The sequence below is a fragment of the Pteropus medius genome, unplaced genomic scaffold, assembly GCF_902729225.1.
Source record: "Pteropus medius unplaced genomic scaffold, Ma_sr-lr_union100, whole genome shotgun sequence".
In the NCBI taxonomy this organism is placed as follows: domain Eukaryota; kingdom Metazoa; phylum Chordata; class Mammalia; order Chiroptera; family Pteropodidae; genus Pteropus; species Pteropus medius.
Window position 1 is genome coordinate 25,615,276 of NW_024346667.1, and position 27,080 is coordinate 25,642,355.

The following is a 27,080-nucleotide window of genomic DNA, read 5'->3' on the forward strand; positions in this document are numbered from 1 at the left end:
ACAGCCTGGAGACATCAAAACTTCATTTGCTGAAGGCTTTCTTATCATGCAATCCCAAGTAATTTGAGTTAACACTGAGAATTAAGAAAGGATCCAGGAATCTGAGAACGACACTAGAATGTTCATACCCACTGAAACTCTTGCCAATGATCAAAAGAGAATCTTGTAGCAATTCATCTAGAACTGACTTGGACTTTTTGTAGCCCTAACTCTATAACTCTTGAATTTTTTGTTTGTTTGTTTATTTAAAGTAGAAAAGCAGTAGCTATGTAAAAATGTTGAATGAGGGCTACTGAAGGATCAGAGAAGTGACAGCGGATGCTCTGAGGGCAGGGAAGAAAGAGAAACAATGAAAAAGCATAGAAGGGCTTTCAAAACACAGCAGACTGGTGGAAAGAGAATGAGGATAAACAGCTTTATATGTGTTTCAAGCTACAGAGTTGTTAATGTTCTTCAGCCTGCAAAATAACTGATGTTTAACTTAACTAAAGTTAAGTATTAGGAAAATACACTGGGTAAAACATTCAGGTTTAAGAAGGGAGATTAAAAATTCTTAAATAAAAATTTGTTTTGAAAGATTTCCATTAGAAATGGTTTAAATAGAAACTAACATTTTGGTGCTTAAAATGAGAGAGTTTTGGCTATTTAAGGCAGTGAGTCACAGTGCTATAAGCACAAGCTTTAGAAATCAGGGAGCTTTGGAGTGTGTAATATTAAATTTGATACTGTGTCTCATTTTCCTCATCTGTAAAATGGGCTTATGGATGTCTACATAAAATGGGGTTGTAATGAGGATTAAATTAATTAAGTGATATATTCTAAATATCTGGCACATAGTAGAAATTCAGTGTGTGGTGGTTGTATTAGGGAAATTGCAATCCCTGTAATGATAAGTAAATGATGCATCTGAATTTCTCTTATGTGTGATTAGGCAACATTATTCAGCAGGGTACTAGAGGACTCTTGCTAGGAATCTGGCCATATTCCCTGCCCTGTCCAATTGTAAGGCATGAATTGCAAGACCTCCAGCTCAGTAGAGAGACAATAATAACCTTTGGGCAGTTGACTCACATTGGCTCTTGGCTCTTTGGAAAAATGGCGTGCTACATCAAACTAAGGAAAGGAAGGAATTAACAAGGTATTTGTCAAATACAGTTCTTTATTTTTAAAATACATTTCGACTAAAGCATTGTAAGCCATAGTAGAAATGTAGTCATGTCAAAAAGATTATTCTTTTTTACTTGGCATAATAGGTTCACAAAGAACTTATATTTTATGAACTTTTCAATATTCAACTGTTTTTGATCTGCAAAAATGACAAATGCATATGGTCCAACCTAACTGTTACTAAAGCAAAAGTGATTGATTCGCTGCCTCATTTTAGAGTTGAATATTTTGTATAATGTATTTGTCAAATAGTTTGTATATGGAAAACTACATAAAGAAATATTTTAGGGGAGGACATAAGGTTGTCAGCAGCATTTGCTGTCCTCTCATTCAGGAGTGAGTCAAACCTAAACCCCAGAAATTCTTCAGCTTCAGAACAGACTATTTTCTGCTTCCTAACCAATGTTGTGTCCATTGCCAAATTTCACTGAGTTGTCACTCTGCTTTCTATATTTTTGACTTTTTGGCTTTTCTGGGCCCTGAGAATTATTTTTGACCTCATAACTCAGTAGATTAGAGGGGCTTTTCTTGAGTGTCATAAAAGTAGCTGAGCTACTGACTTAAAGATCATGAAAATTGCTTTTTCTCAAATAAACTCTTGATTTTATTTAGACTTTAAAGATTTTCTTCTGGAAACATTAGGGTACTTTGATGAATTCACTAACTATAGATTTTGGTGTAGTAATAGTAACAATTAATGAAGTAAGGCTTTACTGGTATCTTTAGAGACTAACTATTAAGTCCCAAGGTTTGTCAGGCTATGAAGATTTGAACCTTTTTACTTTAAGAAGCCATTTCATCGAAATAGAACCTCTCGTCTCTATTGGCTAATGGTAGAAATTCAGAATCATTAGCTAAATTAATTGGTCATGTAGTTCATCTTTGACTGTTATAAACAGTAGTGGAATAGTTACTGAGGTGAGAGCAATTAATTGGATGTACTTTGAATATATTCTAACCAAATGCTATGCCTGTCATTCTTAGTGACCTCTTAAAGACTGCCAAAAGAAAACCGTTGACGAATCTTAGTGTCATCAAAACAACATCTAGAACAGCTTAAAAATTCTTCATATCTGTATAATTTACACCATCTCAGAATGAAAAGTCATTTTGAATACTGCTGTTTAAGTGTTATCCCAGTGCCTCATAGGTTTAAAGGAGAAAGTGAAAGTGTGGAATACTTTTTCTAAGTTTTTAAAGCCCACAAATCATAGAGGCAGGAATAGAATGTAGGTTTCTTATGTCTAGGACTCATGTGTTAGACCAGGAAGGAGCTGAAAATTCAGATTCCCTACACTAGAACCTAAGAGGCACTCAGATGAATGGAGATGGCACGAGGTCTCAGGATCAGAAAGAGAGAAAGGGATGAGAAATGTGGAAAAGTGGAAAGCAAATAGCCTTTTAAAAAGACCAGTCACCATTTAGCTCTACTGGTTGTTGTCTTGTGGAAATGTGGTTCTAGTAAATACAGATATGAAGATGGATTATTTACATGAAATAATCACATAGTTAAATATTGATAAGTAATTCAAATTTTAAGCTCTGTGGGTCAAATAAAACACATCTGTGGGCTGTCAGGAAGTGACCTCTGGATTAGATTCAAAATTCTCTATAGATACATAAATGTTATTAAAAATAAAGGATGATGACATGCTGTCCTTTATCCATATTTATGACCAATCAAAGGAAATACTAAAAAAAAAGCTAGGGTATTTCATTAATCAACAGATAGTAGATGCCCACTAGGTTGCCGCCACATATTCATTACTAAGAAGATATTTATTACTTCTTAGTACACAATGAATATTCATAGTCATTCAAAAAGACAGATGTTTTCACTGCATTTCTCTGGTTTATAAACAGGTTAGTTGAGAAAAAAAATTTCCTGATAGGATTGCAAATTACTGAGAACGGAATACTAAGAAAAGATCAAAGTTATATGTAAGGGTTGATTCTATAAAAGCTGAAGGTAGAAGAAGACTTTTCAAGTTCCGTACAGACTCCTGTATTATTTATTATACAAAACATAAGGGAGGGGCAGATAGTATGAAGAAGAGAAAATGTGAATATTTTATTATCCTAGATTGTTGCTCTCAAATTGAAATATTATTTTTGACAAAGTTGAAATGAAAATTTTATATAGATATTGGTTAAGAAAAAGACTACGGAGAAATATACAGATGCTCTGCAACAATTTGTAGTTCCCTGAGGGGTTAGAAGAGAAATTTACAGAATCGTGGAGTACAATGTGTCATTTAGCTACTCGAGACAGCACACAGCATCTGCTCAGTGAATAAAGCAAAGGGCAAGGAGTAAAGATCCATTTCTATTTCTGGCATTTGGTTGCTCTGGGACCAGAGGCATGGACTGACACATTTTGGCACTCAGGTCACCCCATATGTTTTAAAAAAAGACAACATGCATCCCAAAGGCTTTTTTTTTGCATCAGTTTTGACATCTTTAAACCATTGCCAACTTTTAAAATCAAGGCTACCACAAAAGTAGAGAATGCTATTCGCCCTCACCATAATTTACAGATTTGATGAAGAATTGTGATGGCCAGCCACCAGTCAGATGCCTACTGGAATATTCTTATTTGCTTTACATCTCTGTTTATCTCGGGACTCATCATGTTTATTTCCAAGCAACGTTCTTTTTAATCCACTTTTTCTTTGCACTTAATTTAAATGAAAAAGCAGCTCTAGGCAGATTCATTATTTAAATTGCAGTCTCCATACTCTAAGGCAGGAATTACATAAAGTTCACTGTCTTTGCATCCTCTACAGGTTTTCCTTTGCTAGTTTTGAATGAAACGCTAACTTTATATTTGGCTCATATTTTTACCTTCATTTTAAGGAAAAATATAACATAAATGAGGAATTTAAAGATTAAGCTTATAGATAAAAAATACTTACCTCTCTCTTACAGTTTGATGCACAATGTAAAAAATAATACCTTTTCTTCCGAACTGCTCTAATTATACATGAACCATCGAACAAAGGCAAACACAAATTTCTCCTATAAGTGTCCACATCTTATAGGAGAAATTATTCCCTTCTATTACCTAATGCCTGACTTTCAAGAAATTAGATGAGCTCATATCATTTAATGTAATCCGTTATCTAACCTTCTTAGGAACTGACCTCCATAAGTACAACATTCTTGCTCTTACCATCAATTCACTGAATTACAAGTATATTTTGCGTATATCCACATATACCTACACTCATACTTTTTTGACTTTGAAGAGTGATATAAAACTCAGAGGCCCTAGAATATAAGACAGAGAAGAAGGAAGGATTATCTGCAAACACTTGGCTGCATTATACATACTCAGCCCGATACAAGACATGGATATTAGCAGGTTAGCCAAATCTTATTGGAGAAAGAAATTACTTTTTAAAGCAAGCTGCTTTGCAAGTTCTGTCTTTCAAACCAGTTCCTGCAGATACCATACCTTCCGGAGGGGTTTGAGCTTGGTCTCCATTATGAAGTCATATTTGCAGAGCTCACAGCAGCGCGTGTCTGAGCTTTTGATCCACTGGTGGAGACAGGACTGGTGGACAAAGCGCAGGGTGCCTGTGCAGCGACAGGGTGTGATGAGGGGGCTCTCTTCATCCCCTTCGCAGTGACAGATCCTGGGGAAGGACACAGAAGCTGGGATGAGATCTCTCAGAGAATATTTCTCATCCCTGGACTTCCTCTCTCGCTCACCCTAAGCTGTCTCAGAAACTGCAACCCAAGATTTACCATGCATGAACATTTATTTCACTCCACTTGATGCTAGAGTTGAACCTATGGCCCATATTACTTTTCTTTCATTTGCAGAGTCATTGCTGGACTTGTAAGTCATGTTATAAGGCGTTAGACATTGGCACAGTCTTATACTGAAGCCAATTTTAACTATTGAGCTATATCCTCAGCTTAATCTAGTTAATAGGTCAGTGTCTATGAAATAAACTTTCTTTCACATATACAAGTTATGACTTATAAGTATTCTAAGGAATGTTGTAATCTGGTAACTTCATTTTTTTTTTATTTTGATGATAATTTTATAAGAGCATGATATATAATTTAGTACATATCGGTATTCTACCAAGGTGAAAGAATTCTGAAAAAATTAACATATTACCAAACGATAAAGTGAATACAAAAAGTTGCAGCTTGGAAATAATTACAAAGGTTTTTCTAGGAAGATTCACCCATTTTGGTCATAATGAATGGCCTAAATAGTCAAGAATCATTCTTGTATAAGAGACACAAAAATTACTGATTACATAAAGTTCAAATACAGTAAATCCTATTGTTTTAAAATATTAATTACTACATAGTCTAAGGAATTCAGAGTTCAACTAGTTTACTGAATTATTATGAATTCTAGTGTTATAGATTCACCGTCTACGGCATTATCATTATTCTCATCGTCAAATTAAAAAAAAAACACTTTGTTTTCCTCATCGGATGACATAATCTTTTCTTACCTCAAGGTTGTGAATTCGAATCCTAGCACTTCAATTCTTATGATTTAATCAGCTGTTAAGGTTGATAATACATTGGATTAGAAATACTGCTTGAAATCTATTAGAAATAGGAATGAATGGACCATTTAAAAAATATCTATATAGTTACTTTTTTTTCTGCTGAGTCACAGTGGCAGGCTGGAGAAATGTTAAAATTGCCGCTACCGCTCTTTCCTCTTAGGTCTGCATGTGCTATTCTCCAGAAGCATGAGTTTTAAAGAGTGAATTTTTAAAATACGTTTATCTACCTCAGCTGTCTTCCCAGGGGAAACGAAATGACTGCTCAGGTTGTTACTGCAGTGAGATACAGGAACTGAAATCCAACTCCCCCTAACCTCAAAATAAAGAAGTATGACACAGTACGCTAGTATTTTGAATCTCTTTTCTTAAATAATAATAAAGTAAGCAAAAAGGAACACTGACTTCCAAATTCCTTGGGATGGGAGTAATGGGATGAGAGCGGAGAGAAGTTCAAAATCAGTGTCTGTCTTCCCCTAGACTGAGTTGGGAAGTAGCAGTGTTGGATGTAGAAGCACATATAAAAGACTGACATGGTGGGGACAAACTAAAAGTAAACTGAGAGCTTATTTTTTTAATATGGAAGCCTGATATATCACTTCTTTCCAAAGGTGTAGGTCCTAGGGATCAGGGCTTAGTATACTTTGTATCGCACCCATTGACAATAGAGTATTGGTCACATCATTGGTGCGGAGTATATGATTGTCAAGTAAAGGAATTGTTCAGTCAATAGACTATGAATAATTATAAAAGCAACCTGTGAAAGCAAATCTGGGTTTCTATAGTGCTGCATTTTGTTGTAATACTTATTCTTGGAGTCTCCGAAACCTAATGAATTATACAGCATGAGAGGTTGATATTTCCTAAGTCCTCAAAACTCTTATTTCCCTGCCTCCACATGAAGATACTCCCTTAGATCAGAAGTCAGCAAATTATGGCCCAATTCTTCCAGCTGCATGTATTTGTAAATAAAGTTTTATTGGAACATACCCATGTACATTTCTTTAAATATTACTTACAGCTTTGCTTGCACTGTAACTACAGAATTGAGAGTTGCTGCAGAGACCATGTGGCTGTAAAGACTAACATATTTATTATCTGGCCCTTTACAGAAAATGTTTGCTTATCCCTGCCTTAAACATGGTGATTCTGAGTTAAAGACAGTGCATGAATATTATCAACAAAGCAAAGTTTAGAAAAAAAATCACTCCAACCTCTGCAAGGGACGAAAGTTGAAGTATAGGTTACACAGAGAAGCACACGACAAAAGTGAAAGTCCTTCCTGGCCTGACCCTGAAGCTCGCTGATCCATGAACAGTGTGCAGGGACAAGGGGCACGATTCCTCATTTGAAAAATAAAACTTGCAGTTAATGCCATCTGATAACTCATCACTAAAAAACGATCGTGTCAAATGCTGCACAGTTGCCAAGATGGCTCTGAGGCTCTGATTTTCTACTGACATGAAAAAAGTAATTTATTCATAAGCAGATTTAAACAAAGACCTTGCTGATCACTGAATTCAAACCAACCTGAGTAGTTTACAGATTGCAGTCCAACTTCTTATGTCTTATCGATTCCTTTTTAAAAATTTCTGCTGAAACTGTTACCTGAAGCATCACCAGCAATATCATTTTATTTTTTCATAAGATTATTTCCCATAGGAAAAATCAACAGGTTAGTTCATTTTCATTCCCACTTCACAAGATTTATTTTTACATTATTTTGGACTTTGAACTTTTTCTAAATTATCCAATCGATGTTGGATTCCAAGTTTCTTCAAACCATGTTGAGATTGTTCTAAATAAATTTAAGAGCTAAATATAAACTTCAACTATCTCTTAGAAATAAAAAAATAATGTGATAGTCCTACAGATAGAATTAAACAAATTTTTAAACTGACATACTTCGCACAAATGGCAATTGTTAAATTATAAATGAAAACGAAAACATGCCTTTTTCAACAGAATAATTGTGCAGACAAAACAATTTTAATAATACAATAAAATTGCATTGTAAAATATTCATAATTTTTTAAAATTAAATTTATTGGGTGACATCGGTTAATAAAATTATATAGGTTTCAAATGCACACTTCAATAATACGTCATCTGTATAATGCATTGTATGTTCACCACCCAAAGTCACCTCCTCTTCTGTCACCATATATTCGACCCCCTTTACCCTTTTCTATCCCATCTTCCCTCTGGTAACCACTAAGCGGTTGACTGTGTCTATGAGTTTTTGTTTATTTGATTTTTTGCTTGTTGCTTTCATTTTTCTAGTCCACATATGAGTGCAATCATAAGGTTCCAGACATAGAGAAGCTGAGAGAATTTTCCACCACAAGGCCTGCATTACAGGGAACAATGAAGGGGGTTACTCTACCTGAAACAAAAAGGCAAAAGAGCACAAAGCTGAGTAAGATGACGAACAGACAGGAAAGAAGTAGGAAATTGCAACCTTTATTCAGAATAGCACAGCATATACTTAAAAATATTCATAGTTTTGATGCATTTTTATCTGTTGGAGACAGTTTGTGACTTGAGTGATTCTATAAAATCGTTGGTGATCTGCATTGTTGTCAATTTTATTGTCATTTTAGTATGTGAACTGACTGACTGCTTATAGTCTAATCAGTATATGTTGAGACTTTCACCATTTATAACTTGAATAAACTTCTACTTCCATATAATTTCTAGCTTTCTGTGAAAAGCAGACCACAAAATGCTATTCTGCAAATTAAATTTTGTAAAGTATGTGTGTATGTGTGCGTGTGTAACATTAAGTTATTTCCTTAATGTTTGAATTTTAAGAAAAGCAGACTTTTTTTTTTTTCTTTTTGTCCCATGTATCTTAAAATGACCTTCACTATTTCCCATTCCTTCCCTGGCCAAGGCTTCTTGGCTCTGGTAGAATAGTAATTATTTTTTGCATACTTTAGAAAAAGTGATTATATAACTTTGGGATTTTTTTTCATTCATTCATTCATTCATTCATCACTTCATTCATTCACATATCTTTATTCTTGCTAGATGCAAAGAAAATCAGGTTATAATGTCAGCAAGTAGGGTAAATTGAGAGGGAGAGAAAAGAATGTGCAGGCAGGTACCCCATTTGAATATCTATTACAGTCACCTAGGTATTAAGGATCTGGAACCCTGCGGTGACATTGGGGAAGAGATGGGAGACTCAGCCTACAGAGAGTGTAGAGGACTTTGCTTGGTTTCCACGACTAGCTATGGCAGTAAAGCACATTCATTAATATGGGACTCCCACAGGCAGTGGCCCCCGTAATCTTCAGACAACATCTCAAGTGCAAGCCTATCCACTCTTCCCATATTCCATGCCTTTTTTCCCTTTCTATTCTGACAAATCTTTCTGACAAAGTCTCTCACTTCCCTACTTACATTTTTCTCTATACTTCTCTCCAACTAAATAATTTTTAAGCACTGTAATTATGGATACAGCTATGCTTGTAATGGTTTAATTTGTATGTTAATCTTTACTCAAACTAATCATTATGCTTCAGAGTTTGGTACTCATTCTAAGAATTCACTTTACTAGGCTAAAAATGATTGGAATGTATGTTGGGCCCATGCCATATTGAAAGGTATTAAGCACTGGGTGAGAAGTCAGCGATCAAGTAAATGAGTGAGGAGATATAATCGCTCCATTGTTCAGAAATATAGCAGAGCAGTGAAAGGAGAGCAGCCTAGAAACATTTTATTTTTAATTTTTATTTCATTTTATTTTTTCATAAAGCAGAAGTGAAGGTGTCAAAAAGAGGCAGGCATTTAAAAAAAAAAGGCAAGAGAATGCCTTGTTAAATGGAGGTTCTTGAGAAGTGAGGAGAGGAATATCTCTGGGCAAGTGGAATAATACACAGGAGGAAAACACACATCTTGCTGTGAGCAAGAGGTAGAGGAAAAATGATAGGTGGAGATAAAAAGGTAGTGGAGGCGGAGAAAATTATAGTGGCTGGGTCTGGGAGGTCCTGTTATCTTCCATAATATAGGAGACAACATGTGTGCTAAAGAGAAGGCAGAAAGGCAGAAGGTTAAAGTCTTATAGAGGTTATAAATAATTAGAAAAAGCCACTTGGCGAATGGGATGGAAAATTAACCAAGCATGAATATTAGAATCGCGGAGTAGCCACGGGGTCCCTGGTGAGATTAGACAGCACGCATTTATAGTAGACACTGTTAACATTGCTTTGTGACTTGGCAGTGTTCAGCAGTCAGTCAGCAGTAGCGTAATCCAACATTTTGAGATCACTAGGTCAGACACGGGAAGGGCAAAGGAGTGAAGGATTCTGATGCGTCAGAGAACGCAGTATACAGACAGTCATAGGGTCCACACTCTGAGCAGGAGGATAAGTGAAACCACCTTCCTGTTAATGTGTTATGAGAAAAGAATGGGTTTGGGAGACTGGAAGTCACTATGATGGAAAAGGCTGATGTTCAAAGTGGGAGGAAATGGGACAAAAACTGTCTGTATGTAGAGTATTCACGTCCCTTACGGATGACTTCATACCCCTTTTGCTGTATTTTTTCCATTGTCACAGGAAAAAAAAATATGGAATTGTTTGGTGCTTGAGATTCGCAAGCAAATCCGATCCTGACTCACATCCTTCCTTTCTGTTCCAGTAAACTGGAGAAGGTCTTAGTTTGCTCGTGTGTAAAATGAGATTAAAAATACCTCTTAAGGTGTCACGAAGATTAAATAAGATACAAGAGTGCATACCTGGTACACAGTAGGCAATCAAAGTTTGTTAATTTTATTATGGCTAATGTGTTAATTTTATCAAGGGATCATGAGATTAATACTACTGTTACTACTACTACTTTGGTTTATCTATGTCATTACTTTTAGTTCTGTGGAACTAATAGTCTTTAGCAGCTAGTATGTTAAGTTGGTTAGAGCAAATGCTTGTATAGTCAAGGTCATGAATTCTGATTCCACACAGATGAGTAAGTTACTGACACATTCGAATACCAAGGTCAGTCAAGTCAAAGACATGTCTCAAATAAAATTAGGTGAGGGAATATATTTCGATCTGTGTGTGGTAAAACTGAGATTGAATGTAGCTTTACTCTTCTATACATTGAATGGGCTCAGACAAGTGTTCAGGCAGTTGATTTTTTCATCTGTAAAATCTTACATTTCTATTATGAAGCTCAAATAAGACATACGAGAAAATACAGCAAAGTATAAATATCCCGAATGAAGGCATTATTGCCAATATATAAATAATCAATAAAATCAATAAAAAATTGCTGCTAGGTAATAAATGCAATGCTTTGCACACTTTTTATTAAAAGCAACTCAATTTTCCATGTCTGCATTTCAGTTTACAGACTGTCATTTTTCATCTTAAAGGATTGTGATGTAAAAAAGAAAAATATTTTCTTTATCTATCTTACTACTTAGATTACTTTTCTGCTAACTCACCATCATCTTCCTAACAGTCAAGTCTAAGAAACTTTTCTAGTTCTTCATCTTTCCTGTCTTTTTGCATCATTGACTAACTCTTCCTTCTTGAAACATCTCCCTTTGTTGGCTCACGTGACATTGCTCTTATACTACATCCCTTACAGTCGGGAAAAGTGGAATCAGAAGGGCATATAAAATGATCAGAGGGGTTTAATAGTGACTACTTATGGAGATCAGACTGAAACGTTAGGGTTCTGGGGCCTGGGAAGGTAAGAAATGATAAAGGAGATATGATAAGTGAGATGACAATATGATATGATTGGTGAGATATGACAGTGAGAAATGATAGGGGAATAATATAGAATTCAATAAATGTAAATTCATGGCTAAGACTCTTCTACCATAATTAAAAAATGTAGGTCAAAAGGGCAATCTCCTAAAGTATAAGTGTAGTCATTTTGGGACAAATAAAAAGGAATACTAAGTCCTCACATTTAACTTCTTGGAGGGGAAAAACAAAGGCAGGGGAAGGGAAATTATCGGAGAGCTTTCTTTAGATCTGTGAAAAGGCAACTGGTTTTGTTCTGTCCTACAGCTGGATCCAATGAATAAAAGTTAAAGGAATGAACAGCTTTCCAAAGATGTTATAAGCTGGCCAAGGAGAGTGTACGTTTTCCATTACTGAAAGTACTCAAGCATAAGTAGGGTGATTATATGGCAAGCATAGTGTAAAAAAACTCGAGCAAGGGAAATTAGACTCACATGACCTCTCATTTATTTTCTAATGTTGCACTTCTGTTTCTCTTCCTTTCTCACAGACTGATTTCTACACCACACCACCCCCCATTTCTTTATCAGCATTTTCCCTCTGCTTATCCTGGGAGTTTTGTACTTGACTCGTTGACTTTTCCCCTCTACACTGATGACCCTTTTATATGGAGGTAATGTAGGCTCACGACTTCATGCATTGCTCCTGGGGTTGCTACTTTAAAAAAAACATCCATCTCCAAAATCAACTTCAGCTTCTCCAGTAGCAAGATACTTCAGCCAGTTCTCTAACTCCAATAATGAGATATCCCCAAAGGGACACTTACTGTTTTCTACATCTCATCATCTCCAAAATAGCTTTTCTTCCCAAAGATGGTTATTCCATAAATATCTCATTCTTAAGACATTCTTAAAACATACAAATCATTCTTAAAACATACAATTATTCAGATCCTTTTACTATACTGCCACTCTTCAAGAACTTTAACATCAATCAAATAAAATCCAAATGACATCACCTGGTTTTCATACGATCTTTCATAATTCAGATTTACCTTGCCTAACCGTTTGTATTTCGCACTGATCCCTAACATACAGGCATTGTAGCACGGTACAGAATTTATCTGATAATAAACTATGGGTTTTGCCACAAATAAATTACCACTGTGCCAAGATCATGATTCCTCTCAGCCTAGAGGGAAGTTTAAAGGTCCTGGGTGTGTTGTCCATTAATTCCAGTTAATTCACAAATGTTATCATGTTCTGCCCGTGTCATGATGTGAAAAATGTTGGGAAACACTGGTGTGGTTGTTAAAGGTACAATCAGCATTAGAAGCATAGTTCTGCCTATCTGTGTCTTTTAAACTACTTAAATCTTGTATTTTCAAGTTCCTCATCAATAAATAGGAACATAGCAATATCTACTTCATAGGACAATTAAAAGGATTGTTAAGTTAATTCTCAATAAAGGTTAAATAGCCTACCACATTCAGGAAATGTCTGCCTCTGAGAATTTCCTCAAATATCATCTCATACCTGTGATACCTTCCCCTCTTGATCACACCTCAATTCAAGCTATCCTAAGACTCACATCATTAATGGAACAGCCTCTAGATCTTCTTTCCCTACAATGCTCTCTCCATTTCTTAAGGTTTCATTGCTCTTAAATACTAATCCACACAGATCTAATCTTTGCTGCTTGTTAATTGTTTAATCTACCTAAGTTTTGCTATTAAGAGCTGAATAAATTCCCGTTTATTAATTTTTAGGGGGCAAGACCTTCTTTGTATATAAAGAACGGCATGATGTTAAGAGTAAATTATATGATGAGAGTGTTAAAAAGTCAGGGTAAAGATAGCTAATCACCATAAATGGACTGGGAATAGTATAATTTAAGCTATGACCGAAAGAGATAGCTTAGTGAGATGATTTAGCAATTCTCAGAAACTGTTACCGACTACCATTGTTTTGTTTATGTTTCGGGAAAATTCACTTATAACGAAAGTGAGAAATGTATAATCTTTACACATACCATGCACTCCTTAATTTACATTGAGGAACCTGACTGAGGTGTACCAATTTTATACCCTATCTGAGCATCAGAGGAAGTCAAGCAAACTGATCTGCTATAGAAAGGAGAAGTAACTATTATTTAATAAGCCAAGGAGAAGATGGATAGTATTTAATAATAGTATTCTTACTAACAGTTGTTTCCAGCAGCTCTTATTGACATGGAATCAGCATACATTTTCAGGAGTAAAAAAAAAAACCTTATAAATCAATGAAGATAAACATTATATGCTACCATTCAGCCTGTGACTGAAAGTATCTTGGAAACTCTAATTAAAAGTGCAAATATGACATAAGAATAAAAATATTTTGTAGACAGCTAATACAATTTTTGTAATCATAATTTTGGTTATTCTGAATCTACAATCTTCTTAACATCTGCAGATGAGTGACAGCTTTTCACACATGGTGATTTTTCAAAGTGTTTTGTTTTCTCAAAGGAATATTTTCAACTCAAAAAACCTGATACAGAGCATGACTTCCTGAGTTTAATTTCATGCCCTAATTTGTCACCACTAACTTGGTCAAAACCTCAGACCATCTGCACAGAGCTGGAGGGAGTGATCAACAACAACGACAGGGACACAGCAATGTCCCTGGCTCCTAATTTGATCCTGGAGCTGATCCAAAGTCACAAATAATCAGCAGTATTTTCTTCTCACTAGATTTCACACTGATGGAAAACAGTGGAGAAGAAAATGATCACCTTGCTGTGCCAATAATAAAAGCAGAGGAGGCCAAGCCTTATCTGAATTCAAAGTTATTTTGCTTGCGTGAGTTGTCATGGACTGGGAAGATTCTATTTGAATCACTCCTCCTGCAGCCTACGTCACCTCTGGTTATGCTTCAATCCTGTTGATATCAGTTTAAAACTGATTGAAACTGAGGATTCTCACAGGGATGTCTTTGTTACTGTCTAGCCTAGTGATTGTCTCTTAGTGGGCCAGGCCCTTTCTGAGGACATTCTGAAGTCTCCGTGGGTTCGTGGAGTACATTACATTTTTACCCTTGTGTATTGGCATGCATTGCCCCAAGAGTCCCAGCCCCAAGTGTACCCAACAACCGAACAGATTTTCCTCATTAGTCTTAGGATCAGCTCAAACTATCCAAAACCTCCAGGTTAGGAGAGCTCAAAAGACAGAATGTGTCCTTTGAGATAATCCCTCCCCTGTTAACCATCACTTTGCTGCCCTGTCCATACTCCATTGGTGAGCTCGGAACACAATCTATTTCTGGGGAAAGGAACTGATTTTACTCATAGTATTTACCTTTTTAGATTATACCTTATAATTTTGGCAACACGTAGATGAGTAAATAGATAATAAACATTGAATGACTATTCCGATGTAATGATTTTCTCTATATTTTCACACATCGCAAACATTCATTTTATATGTTGGCTTTGAGATATTTTGGGTTTGTTTGTAAGACTGACAAAATTAAACTGGATACATTTCTAAGCAGGTATTCTTAAAGTGATTAGGTCAAATTTTTTATTAGCAGCACACACCAACTGAGGTGAAAAGGAAAAGCAAAAGAACAGATAAATACACACTAATTTGTTTTCTGTGCAGATATAACTAAAGAAATATATTTGGTCAGATACAGAATATGGCTTTGGTACATACATAATAATAGACCTATCTGGAAAATTATCATTATAACTTTTTAGTCTTTTTCTTTTCTATGTGTGGCAAAGATTCTTAATTCAAATCGATATTGTAATAGCTCTTTCTTTGTAATTGCGAAGTGTTGAATGCTCATAACCTCATTCTCAGCCATGACTTCCTTCTGTTTTTGTCCATTCATTATTCTTATCTGGCTGAACATTACATCGAAGAAGTCTCAAGTTGCCACAGATAATTGACAAAGTAATTTATTTACAGATAACCAAGAATGCATTGAATGAATTAGAAATATGCTTCTGCATATGAATTTTTCTACACAAGCAAGTGAATCTCTTGGTAAAACAGTGATATTTTATAGCAGTTCCAGCCACTTTGAATAAAGAATGGTCAGTCTTTATTCATTAATTTGTTCATTTATTTACTTGATCATTCTCTCAAGAAATAATTTATTGTATATGTACTATGTGCAAGGTTATACAAGGTGCTATGATAAATACAAAGATGCATAATTCTCAGTCCTTGCCCTACAAGGAGTTTATACTTGGACAGTTCATACCTTAGACAACTGCACAACTATCTAGATTCCAAGTTACAATGTGATATGTGCCATATCAAGCGCTGTCATATATACAAGGGAGAGAAAGATAAGGTACTGATTGTGGGTAGGGATAGTGGTTAAACCTAATGGAAGATGTAATTATGTGAACTGGAATTGGAACCTGGGTAGAATTTTGGCTGATGAGATGGAAGTTGGTAGACCTCTCCAGACATAGAAGATATTTTTCAGTGAATGCTCAGAAGTAGAATTGACCCGGTAATCGGGTCACGTATGTGGCAAGTTTTAAAGAAACACAAAAGTTTGGGTAGGACTGTAGTGGATTGGGATATAATGCTGAAAAATAAAATAAAATTTTGGACAGTCTAAAATACATTTCCTTCATCCAGTGCCAACACACACACACACACACACACACACGCAGGCAACACACATGAGAAGTTTTAACTGTATTCAGTTGGAGTAGAAACTCACTAAAGAATTTTGAGTAAGAAAGTAAGATTATTAGAAAGATTAATCTAGCTGTGTTACCTCCGAGATTAGAAAGAAAAGAAGAGAATATTATAATAGTCAAAGTCAAAAGTAACAAGAACAAAAACTAGTGTAATAGTGGTGAAAATGAAAAAAATAATGAGATACAGTAAAAGCAAAGTTGATACAACTTAGGCATCAATTTGGGAAAAGGAGAGAGAGATGAGCTGTGGGACGATGGGAGTAAAGAACAGACTAAACTGACTTTATGGTTTTAATTAAAGCTTCTCAGGACAGATGCTCAAGATCAATCTATTTATAAGGTCTCTGAGCATTTGTTTATTACCACAGGTACCACTTGAAAACCGTAATGCTCATAATTTAAATTTTAACTTAGTTCCACCGTATGGAAAGAGTCATTTTTAAAAGTAGAAGGAAGTAGTTTCGTACTTTCTTATAGATAATACTATCTTGAATTTGAGATATTTCAATGAATAATCATATTTGAAAGATATTTTTCCAAACAGCATCAACATTACCAATAACCATTATTTCGAGGAATAATTACATTTGAAATATACTTTTCCAGCTAGCAGCAGAATTACAAATACGTAACTAATAATGTGCTTGCTCCTTCCTCTTCCAAACCCACATTTTCCTGGCATGTAGTGTGTATATCCAGAAGGATTCTCATACCATTTGTTAATCTCAATTATTTATTTCTCAATCATGGGACAAAAAGTACAATTTTGTGGAACCAATTTAAAATGCTTTATAAAAATAAAATCATAAAACTTATATCTTATTCAGAATCCTGATAGAACAGAATTTCCATTTAGACCAAAACACTAAGATCTTTTTTCTGACAGATTTTATTCTTTAAAAGCTATGTGCATGAACTTTTTATCTTGTCATTAAGAGACCTAACTGAAAACATAGTATAATCCTATTAAAAATTATATGCACAAAAAAGATTAGAAAATATATCCAAATCTAAATTGTGATTATCTATCCAGGTAATTAAGTTTTAAATGAAATAGGAATTTTCTCTATTTTTAATTTTCTTTACAATAATCACTACTACTATAATAAGCACTAAAGGAAATGTTAAACTAAAAATAGAATATTTTTTCAATTCTACTTCACTGTTTTTCTTTCATTCTCTAGTAAGTTAACAAATCATAAATGTTAGATAGATTTATATATTTGAACAATTTGTAACAGTGCCTTGATTTATTATTGGCCAACGTGAGTTGCTTTCCTGTTCCCTTCCTGACTAGCTCCAGGAGCCACCCTTGTAATAGTTTGTTTACACAGTAATCAAATGATTTCTTTTTACTGTTATTTATATATTATATAGAAATAGAAATGTACAGGTATTAACCTTATCAATGAGAGTCTCCATTCTACACCCAACATACTATTTACTCGAAAGACAGAAAAGTATAAAGAATACTTTGTCCCCCATCTCCACCCCACACACAGACACTAATGGTAGGAATAACATACTATCTGAATTTAAGTATATATATACAACTTGACATATATGGTCTACATCTATGATCTATGCAAGTATCTGTATTGAGAGATTCCGTGCTGGTATATGAGATTCTACTTCAGTTTCCTAGAAGATAAAACCAATTTACCGTGTTGTTTGCTAACCTGAAGGGGTCTCTTCAACTACACCATAAGCATTTAAACTACCTGGATTTGAGGGTGTGTCTGAACTTTCCCAATTCTCACCACTGTCCATTGGGTCTTTCTCAATGGCTAGCCTTCATTTGTCTCCTTATATTTTAATCACCTTTTGATCTTTCTCCATCTTGGACAGAATTTTTCACTATCAAATAATGCAACTGATAAACTGATAGCATTTTTCCTCCATACCCAAGATGAATGAATTTAAATAATTATGTGTGCCAGATGCAATCATTATGTATATCTCTTCTCTGTTAATCTTTGCCTTTCTGTTATGTCTCTGAAGCAGACATCTTATGTGAAAATAGAGACAAAAATTTTTAAAATGTGTAACTGCCATATACAGTTTAATGAAAGGTGAAGTAGAACTTTTTCATGCACAAACTACAAAAGTGAAAAGTACAAGTTGAAAGCGAAAACCTCAAGTATGGTGTTGCATTAAACGTGATTCAAGATAAATAAAATAAGTAGGTCACTTCTGGAATGTGCGTGTGTAAACGTATATGTAACACACACACACACACACACACACACACACACACACACATATATATATACACATGTGTATGTGTGTATTATGTGCTGTTGTGTCAGCTCCAGCTTCTGGAAACTCTATGACGAAGTGACGTCCACAATGGCCTGTCCTCAACAGCCCTGATCAGCTCCTGTAGACTCATGCTTATGGCTTCTTTTGTGGAACCAATCCATCTCATTTATAGCTTTCCTCTTTTCCTGCTGCTTTCTAATTTACCATATATATATAAAATCATCCCTCAGTATCTGCAGGGATTGGTTCCAGAAACCCCATGGATACCAAAATCTAGAGATGCTGAAGTCCTTTATATAAAATGGCTTAGTATTTGCATATAAACTACACACATCCTTTTGTATAATTTAAATCATCTCTAGATTACTTATAATCCCTAACACAATGTAAATGCGATGTAAATAGTTGTTGTAGTGTATTGTTTAGGGAATAAGGACAAAAAAATTCAATTCTGTACATCTTCGGTACAGATGCAACCATGGGAGGCCTAAGTACATAGTATGAGTCAGCAACAATGTAATATTTTTTCCCAAAAAATTTCAATCCAAAATTGGTTGAATCCATAGAAGTGGAATCCATAAATATGGAAGGCCAACTGTGTGTGTGTGTCTTTCGATACACATATATACACACACATATAGTATGTCAAATCATTTTTCAAAGGAAATAGAAAATCATCAAATATAAACGTATATCATCTCCTTTATTTGCTTTGTGTTTTGCTGCCCCCCATGTAGAGACTTCCATCAGGCACTTTCCCCTTATACTCTAAAGCATCCTATATTTACCCCATTGCAGTATGAACACACTTTATTACAACTGTTTTCTTATCTGTAGTCTCTACTTCAGTGGTTCTCAAACTATAGCGTGCATCAGACTCACATAGAGGGCTGGGTCCCACTCTGAGAGTTTGTGAATCAACAGGTCTAGGTCTGGACCTAATAATTGGCATGTTTAACAAGTTCCCAGGTTATTGTGATGTTACTGGTGCAGGCACTATACTTTGAGAGGCACAAATTTAGTTTTTGTTTTTATTTTTTAAACTTATTGTGTCATTTGAAAGTGAATTGCAACTAGATCTTTGAGGTTTAATCCAAGATGAAAGCTGTTAAAAGCAACTGTGTATTTTATTTCGACCAACAAAGTTGTCAAAAGTTTAAGCATCACTGTCCCAAATGATTTCAGAAGCTGAGAGGGACTAATTTGCACCAGTTGCTCACCCCCAGGCTCCATTCTAGTGTGTCCAGATTATAGAAGTGCTGCCAAGTGGATCTCCTGCACCAAGTATGGTTAGTGCAATACATGTATCATCCTGGCTTCTATTGGTTCTTCTGATATTGGGCTAAAAATAAGTGATTTCTCAGCCCTGGGTGCTCGTTAAAAAACCATTCGGGACACTTAAAATATATACCATGCTGAGACATCGCTTCTAAGCAATATGAATGAGGTCCTGGCAGTGATATTTATGTTTATCTATTTATTTATTTTTTACTTCTTAAGTGAGTCTAACATGCAGTCCAGATCGAGAATCACTGGGTTGAGTGATCTCTCTGATCCTTCCTGGCTCTAACAGGCAGAACTCTGAGGCTTTGGAATGCTGATGGAGCCAGGACTCTTTCGATGCCTAGGACATTTTGACATATGACTTCTAGTTCACACTAGTTAATTTTTTTTCTTTCTTTATTCTTCTTTTATTTATTTATTTTTTGCATTGTTACTATCTTATAGTGTGGCAAAATATTTCAATTTGGTTGTGAGCTAGCTAGATCAAAGAGTCTATATAAAAAATAAAGACGTCAGAATCTGTTAGGTGAGGCTCAGAAGGGCCAAATAAAAACGAAGTTGTGCATGTGAGGCAGATAACAGAGAGGTTTTGATGATCACTTGTTAGAGAACCATGAAGGGAAGAAGAAAGTTTTTAGTGTATTGTCTAAAATAAATTCCATCTCCAAGAAGCTTCTCAAACACAAAAACTCCTGGATCTGCCATCTTCAGTTCTGCATAAACCTGGAAGGGAATAAAGGGGAACTAATAGCCTCCTGGTGTCTTCCTTGCATTCAGCAGAGGTGGGAAGGAGAACATTGTGCTGAGTTTAAGACTGTCTGAGTACTAAGAACAAAAGCGAACTCATCAAGGCTGTTTCGGGGCATTTTAATTTCTGAATCAAATTAGATACTGGTATTTAAATTTACTTATGTCTGAGGACGACTGCAGATTTGAAATGGATGTACAACTACTATGCAACGGTTATAACAGGATGAGAACCTAAATGGTAATTAGAAATGGAGGAAATGTTCAAGCTATAAATAAATTCTCAGATATAAATCATGATTTGGAAACAACAAGTACTGTACCCAATATTTATCATTTTAAATACACAGTGTCATTTTCTGTTTGCATAATTATATAGGGGACCTGAATTTAGTATATGCATAAAGGTTTAAAAATAAATTTGTGTATGAGAAAAGGGAGAGGGTGTTTTTGTTTTGTTTTGTTTTCTTCTCAAGACCGAGAAGAAATTCCACATTGCCAAATAGATATAAGTTCATTAAAGAAAGCACATAGTTCAATAACTGCAATCCTGAATACATATTGTTCTTAAATTAAGAAGTAGATAAACTCTATCTAATTGAAATTTCTTCTTATTCAGTATTTCGCACTTTAGTATAATGGGGTATTTAACAAACAGAGACTAACAAAGAAAAGATAAATGTAGTACAATATAAACAGCTTTACAATACATAAATACTGACTTATACATCTGAAGGAGAATCCCACTTCTACCTACTTTTGCCTGAAATTTTCTGAGGTTGAAAAATTCCTGAATGATATTCAAATCTACTTTCAGATGGTTTTATAAGCAAAGAAATGACTCATTTTTCTTTTTTCTTTTTTAAAAGCACAACTTGTGAAATAATTGGCCTACAGAATACATGTTGTTCCCAAAAATCCAAGTGACCTGTTTTGCCAAATTAGAAGGTAATCAATCAATCCACACGTGGTTTTGTTCATGTGAGATAATTCACCAGTCCAGACAATCAGTATTATTGATGACTCTGTCATTTCATTCCTAGAAAGATTATCTCTCAAATTGAGAACAATTAGGAAAAAAAGAAACTGTTAAGCACAAGTCTTTGAAAGATATTTTTTAAAAACATATAAAATGATTCCATTTCTATAAGCCTTTCAAGTTATTTTTCTCATAAGTTATATATATATATATATATATAGATAGATAGATATGTTAGTGTCAAAATACACATTACTGAGATAAATGCTGATAGACTGTGTGAAATCACACTAAACATTTATAACGTTAAAATGTGTTGTTGTAAACGTTTTTCTTTTCTTTATTGCAGAAAATTTACTCTGTAAAATAAAGAAGCATTGTATATCTGAATTTTTACTGAGGACTGCAACAAATAAAATTACTCATTTCAAGGAAAGAAATAGTTCTAAAATATTGTCCCATACTAGTAATGAATACATTTGTAATGCATGTCCATTTTTCTCATTTTTTGGTCATATAATTGAAGAGAGAACCCTTTTACCTTGTACAAATTTGACCACTTTGCATAGAGAGAAAGCAAGAGTTGAAAGTGAGACCTTGTGACTCTATGTTGCGTGACCCCAAGTAACCTCCCTTTAGCAGATTATCAACAGTGTTCATACCTGCATTTCCTACCAACTCAGCTGTTACTAAAATAAACAGGAGAAAGGTTGTTATTAATTCCTACAAGACTCAATAAAAGAAAGGCAAAGACGTAAGAAAGAGAATACATTTAAAATTTTGTTAAGAATCTGTTACTTCTTGAAATGAAAGTTTCTCATTAGGTCCCTCAGGATGATCTTTTCATCTGAACATTAAACTCTGAAAAGCTTCTTTTGTACTCATAGAATGGACTTCAACAATAGAAAATCAGTTTAATTTTTATACCGAAAAATAGAAAGAAGTAACAGAATGCATAAGTGAATGAATATAAATCTAGGAGTAAGAGGTAAAGAATAAGGACACAGGCTGATTAAATATTAGAAGGAATGTTCTCATAATGAGAGACTCTGAAAGGAAAGAGGATGCTCTAGGAATAACATGTCCAAGGAACAGACAGATGATAATGTGTGCCAATGTTCCAAAGCTCTTCCAAAAGTAGATGGGAAAGTGACCTAGGTGATCTGTGAATTGACGAACCCAGTCCACCAATGACTATGCTCATTGGCTGAAATGTTAAGGTACAGGGAAGGAGGTTTTTTTATCTAAATAAATATTGAGAACCAAATTACTCACTGAAATATTATTTTACTTTTAAAATCTTATTTGCAAAGCATATTTTTCTTAGTTTTTAAATTTCAAGTTTATCTGGGGATACTTGAGGTACATATATAAAACTGTGCTAAATGTAAAACTTAGCTGTTTCATGATGTCCCTCCCTTAGGCCCATGTTCGACTGTCTTCTATGGTTGGATCTATATGTAAATGATATGCTGCAGAGGTAAATTATACCTCCTGCAGTTCGTGGCCACATAAATTCATAGTTACGAACCTCAATAGAACTTTCAATAATGTTTTTTCATCTTATTATGTTTAGCATTGCCAGACTTAGCAAAAATGTACAGGATGCCCAGTTAATTCTGAATTTCAGATAAACAATATATTTTTTTAATGAGTATATGTCAATGAAAAATTATTTGTCGTGTATCTGCAAAATAAATTTCACTAGATGTTTGACCCTGCAACCAACTCCCTTCTCTACAAGGCCATCAAAAAAACAAACAAACAAACAAACAGACAAAAAACTTTTATAATCTTTAGATCTATATTTGCCCACATTTATCATATCTTCTTTTACTTCTATTGCAAAGAAAGACATACCTATTTTCCTTGCCACGGCAATCCTTTTATTTTGGGTTTTGAGTCCCTTCATTTTCTACCTTCTCTGCAGGACCTTAATAAATAAATGATCCTCTTAGTTTTCTGCACCTTCACTGTGCTTGTGCTCTCCCCTCGCGTCTCATCTCTCTCTCTCTCTCTCTCTCCCTCCTTTCTTCCTTCCCTCTCTCTCTCTGCTCAAGTGTCCTCTAAATTAAAAAGTAAACAAAAAAAAAAGGCCCCTAAATTCATCTCTCTCTCCACTTATTACATTATCTCTTTCTTTTCACACTCCTAGATTTCAGTCTGCCTCTTTATTCATTCTGCTCCTTCTCTCTGCTGGTTTCTTTTTCTCTTCCAGGACCATTAAATGTTGCCATCCCACAGGATTCTTCATGCCCTCATCTTCTCAGTTTACAGATTTCCCATGGGAGATCTTGGTGCTCACCACCTTATGCTCAAGACCTCTTAATCTTCATCTAAAGTTGAAATACCTCTTCCGAACTCTAGACCTTTATATAAACTTGCCTTCTGGGTCTCTCTCTTTGGATATCTGCCTTATATCTCAAACTATCATGTCTAAAACTGAACTCCATTTTCATCTTTTATATCTGTCTTTCAAAGAGTGCATTCATTCTCTCAGTAGTAAACGGTACTACAACCTAACTGTTTTCTAAATTGGAAACTTGAGATCAGATACATATGTAATTTATCATCAAGTCCTGTTTGATTTACTTTCAAAATACTATCAAAATCCACCTACTTCTTTTTATTCTCCCAGCCACCACCATCACCTCTCCCCTGGGACAAAGCTATGCCTTTTTAATTGGTTTCGTGAAGCGTCAGTCTTGCCCTCTGCAATCTACTTTCCAAAAGCAACTTGAGTGATCTTTCAAAAAAAAGTGACAGTGTAATTCTTTTGCTTAAAAGTCTACAGAAATTTTTCTTTGTCATTAGTACACAGTCCAAGCTCCTAACTATGGCAGATAAAGATCTCCAGAATTGGCTACCATCCCCTTCATCCTGCTCTCTGCTAGGCCACATTGAAACCCTTTTTCATTGTACCTCACTCATCTCTGGGTGCTCACATATAAGCCATATCCTTTTCTTGGAACAGATTATCTCTTCTCTTTGCCTGACTTTTACTTCTCCTTTGCATTTCTCTTTAATTGTTAGTTCCTAATTGTTAGTTAGGGAAACCCTGTATGTTCTACTAGATGTAATGTATTCTTTTAGTTTCATTCATGGATATTTAAAAAAACATTTTAAACATTTTAGCACTTGTTTAGTTATTTGTCTTACCAACTGGAATATAAGTTCATGAGTGATGGGACCATTACTGTATTTTCCACTATATGCAGCTTCTAGTAAGTTCCCTTGAAACGGTAAATTCCCAACAAATAGTTGTTTAATGTGTGAAATGAATGAGTACACAGATATGATGACAGAGATAAAAAGGGTTCATTTTAAGCACAATTTTCTTAGGAGCTCAGGTCAATTATTCAAAAACTACCTAAATCAATCTTAAAAATGCTAGTGCTTTGTCACAAAGCATGAGCCTGTTGCTCTTGAAAAGTAGTTTCCTGTTATGAACCTTTAGAGTTTCAGTAATTTGCTCTCTTCCTTTTCCTACATCCAGGTTAAAGTTTAAAGTTCTTGCAACTTGCAAGAATTAAACAAGTCAAAATACAGATTATTTTTTCCCATTTTCTCATCCGATTTTTCCTCCAATTTTTTAATGAAGAAATGAAAATATGCCTAATGAAGACTATAGCAAAACAATAAAAAAACTAAAACTAGAACATTACCAGTAGCTATTATTTACTTTTGGGCTCTTTTTCTTTAATTAAATAATGCACAGATGGAATTCAATATTCTTCACTTTGCCCTGACCCACCCAACTCTCATTGTCATGCCCATGGTTTTTGGAAGTCTTTGCTCTTAGCCTTCACTGATTACAAAGCCATTCTAAAAGTTCTGTTGAACAACTGCTAAAGGCCAGAATCATTCTGAGTACTGTGGAGGGCATAAAAGAGGTGGGAGATAAGATCCCCATCTTTGAAGAGCTGATTCTATAGAGAGAAGAGAATTGACACACAAGAAATGGTTAGAGAACAACTGAATCCTAAATATGTGATATTGCCTATAAAGGTTGTGGGAATTCCAAAAACCAACCAACCAAACAAACAAAAAACAAACAAACAAACAAAAAACAGATCACTGTGGACCAGAACAGTATGGAAAAGGTTCATGGAAGAGGATAAAAACAAGATGACTATTGAAGTCTACTTAAATATGCCCATTTGGAGAGAGGGAGAAAGACATTTGGGAGGGGAAGAAGGGAATGTGATGGCAGTTGAACGCTACTTTATTTTTCTTCTCTTAATTCTTTTCCCACTTCTTCTGGTACTGTTGCTGCTCTTGTTATTGTTGAAATGTCCTATCCTCATTCATAAGGTTCTAGAGGGGTTTTCAATAGCCACATCTTTAATCCAACTTTCTCACGTAAGGACTTGCTTCGAGCAGAATGCCTCATGCCCCTGGCGACTGAGATCAGCTCAAGGATGTGACCTAAAGGCAGGCTGATTATATTCCTTCCCTGCAATTTCATGTGTAACTGCTGGAAGAGAACATTTCTCTTCTCTGTTAGGTCACTGCTGGTAAGATGTAAGCCTGAAACTACTTCTGTCCCTTCCTTCTGCTATAGAGAGGAAGTTTGTCTGCAATTGGAGAAAATGAGAACAATGCACAGAGAAGGAGAGGGTGTGAAGAAGCACCCTGGTTGAGTCCCTGAAGCCATCTGTATACCTGAACTCCCATTTCTGTGGCTAATACATCCCTTTCTTACCTAATTTGAATTGGTTTCAGTCAAATTTAACCTGGTGGAAGAGTCCTAACCAAAAGAGGTAGTTGGCTAAAAGAGGAAGAACCAAAACGAGACATTGGGAATGAGAAAGAAGGCATACATCAAAAGCAATATCTGGAGGAAGAAATAACAGGACTTGGTTAGAGACTGGATGTATTCACTGCATAAGGAAATAGTCTAAACTGAAAATTCAGGGAATCTGTGGACTCACTGACAGAAATGGGTGGAGTTGAGATGAGGAAGTGGTTTTGAAGGGAAACAATATCTAAACCATGACATCTGAGTTTCTGCTAAAGTTGGGACTTTGTCAGTCTATGGTTTTTAGTAAGATGGCCCGCACTCTGCTAGTACCACAGCGTAAATGTGGAAAATAATCTAATTATGCTTTGTATTAGCATTCAATAAAATGATAGAAAATGATAATTATGCTTCCCAAACTCATCCTCTTAGTGACTGTTTCTCTTTTCTCTTTGCACAAAAAGCCCCGGGAGATTTTGCAGCATAGAACAGTGGACCTTAGGTCAGCAACATCTGTATCACCTGTGAACATTTTAGAAATACAAATTCATGGGCCCAAAGTAAGGGAATCTGAAACTCTGGGATTAGATTCAATGGATCTGTATTTTAACAAACCCTGTAGTCGATACCGATGTCCACTAAGGTTTGAGAACTGCTGGTGCAGTTTTCTTTACATGTTGGCTCCATAGCAGGTGCTATGATTTCACACACTGAGAATGACGTCCTTAGAAAAATTCATTTTCCCCAAATCTATTTATTCAAACATTGTGTTGAATATGTGCCATCTGCCAGTCACTGTTCCAAACACTGTAGAAACTGCAGTGGACAAATCCGATAGTCAATCACAAAAATATCTACGTGTTAGCAATTTTAAAACTATACTAAGGGAGTGACTACGAGGGGACCTGAGTGTTGGTTAAGGAGTCATGAAGGTGTCCCTAAAGAAATGACAT

The 27,080-nt window shown here is 35.3% G+C and overlaps 1 protein-coding gene across 15 annotated transcripts in view; it reads right to left on the bottom strand.

Moving 5' to 3' along the window:
• MARCHF1 (membrane associated ring-CH-type finger 1) overlaps positions 1 to 27,080 on the bottom strand; it is a 576,629-nt gene that overhangs the window by 31,384 nt on the left and 518,165 nt on the right. For 14 of the 15 annotated variants that reach the window (XM_039876297.1, XM_039876290.1, XM_039876301.1 and 11 more), the window contains one exon: positions 4,625 to 4,805. In XM_039876297.1, coding sequence (XP_039732231.1) covers positions 4,625 to 4,805 — 181 coding nt within the window. Of the gene's footprint in view, positions 1 to 4,624; positions 4,806 to 27,080 lie in introns of those variants that run through there. The other variant, XR_005655712.1, reaches the window with a different exon arrangement.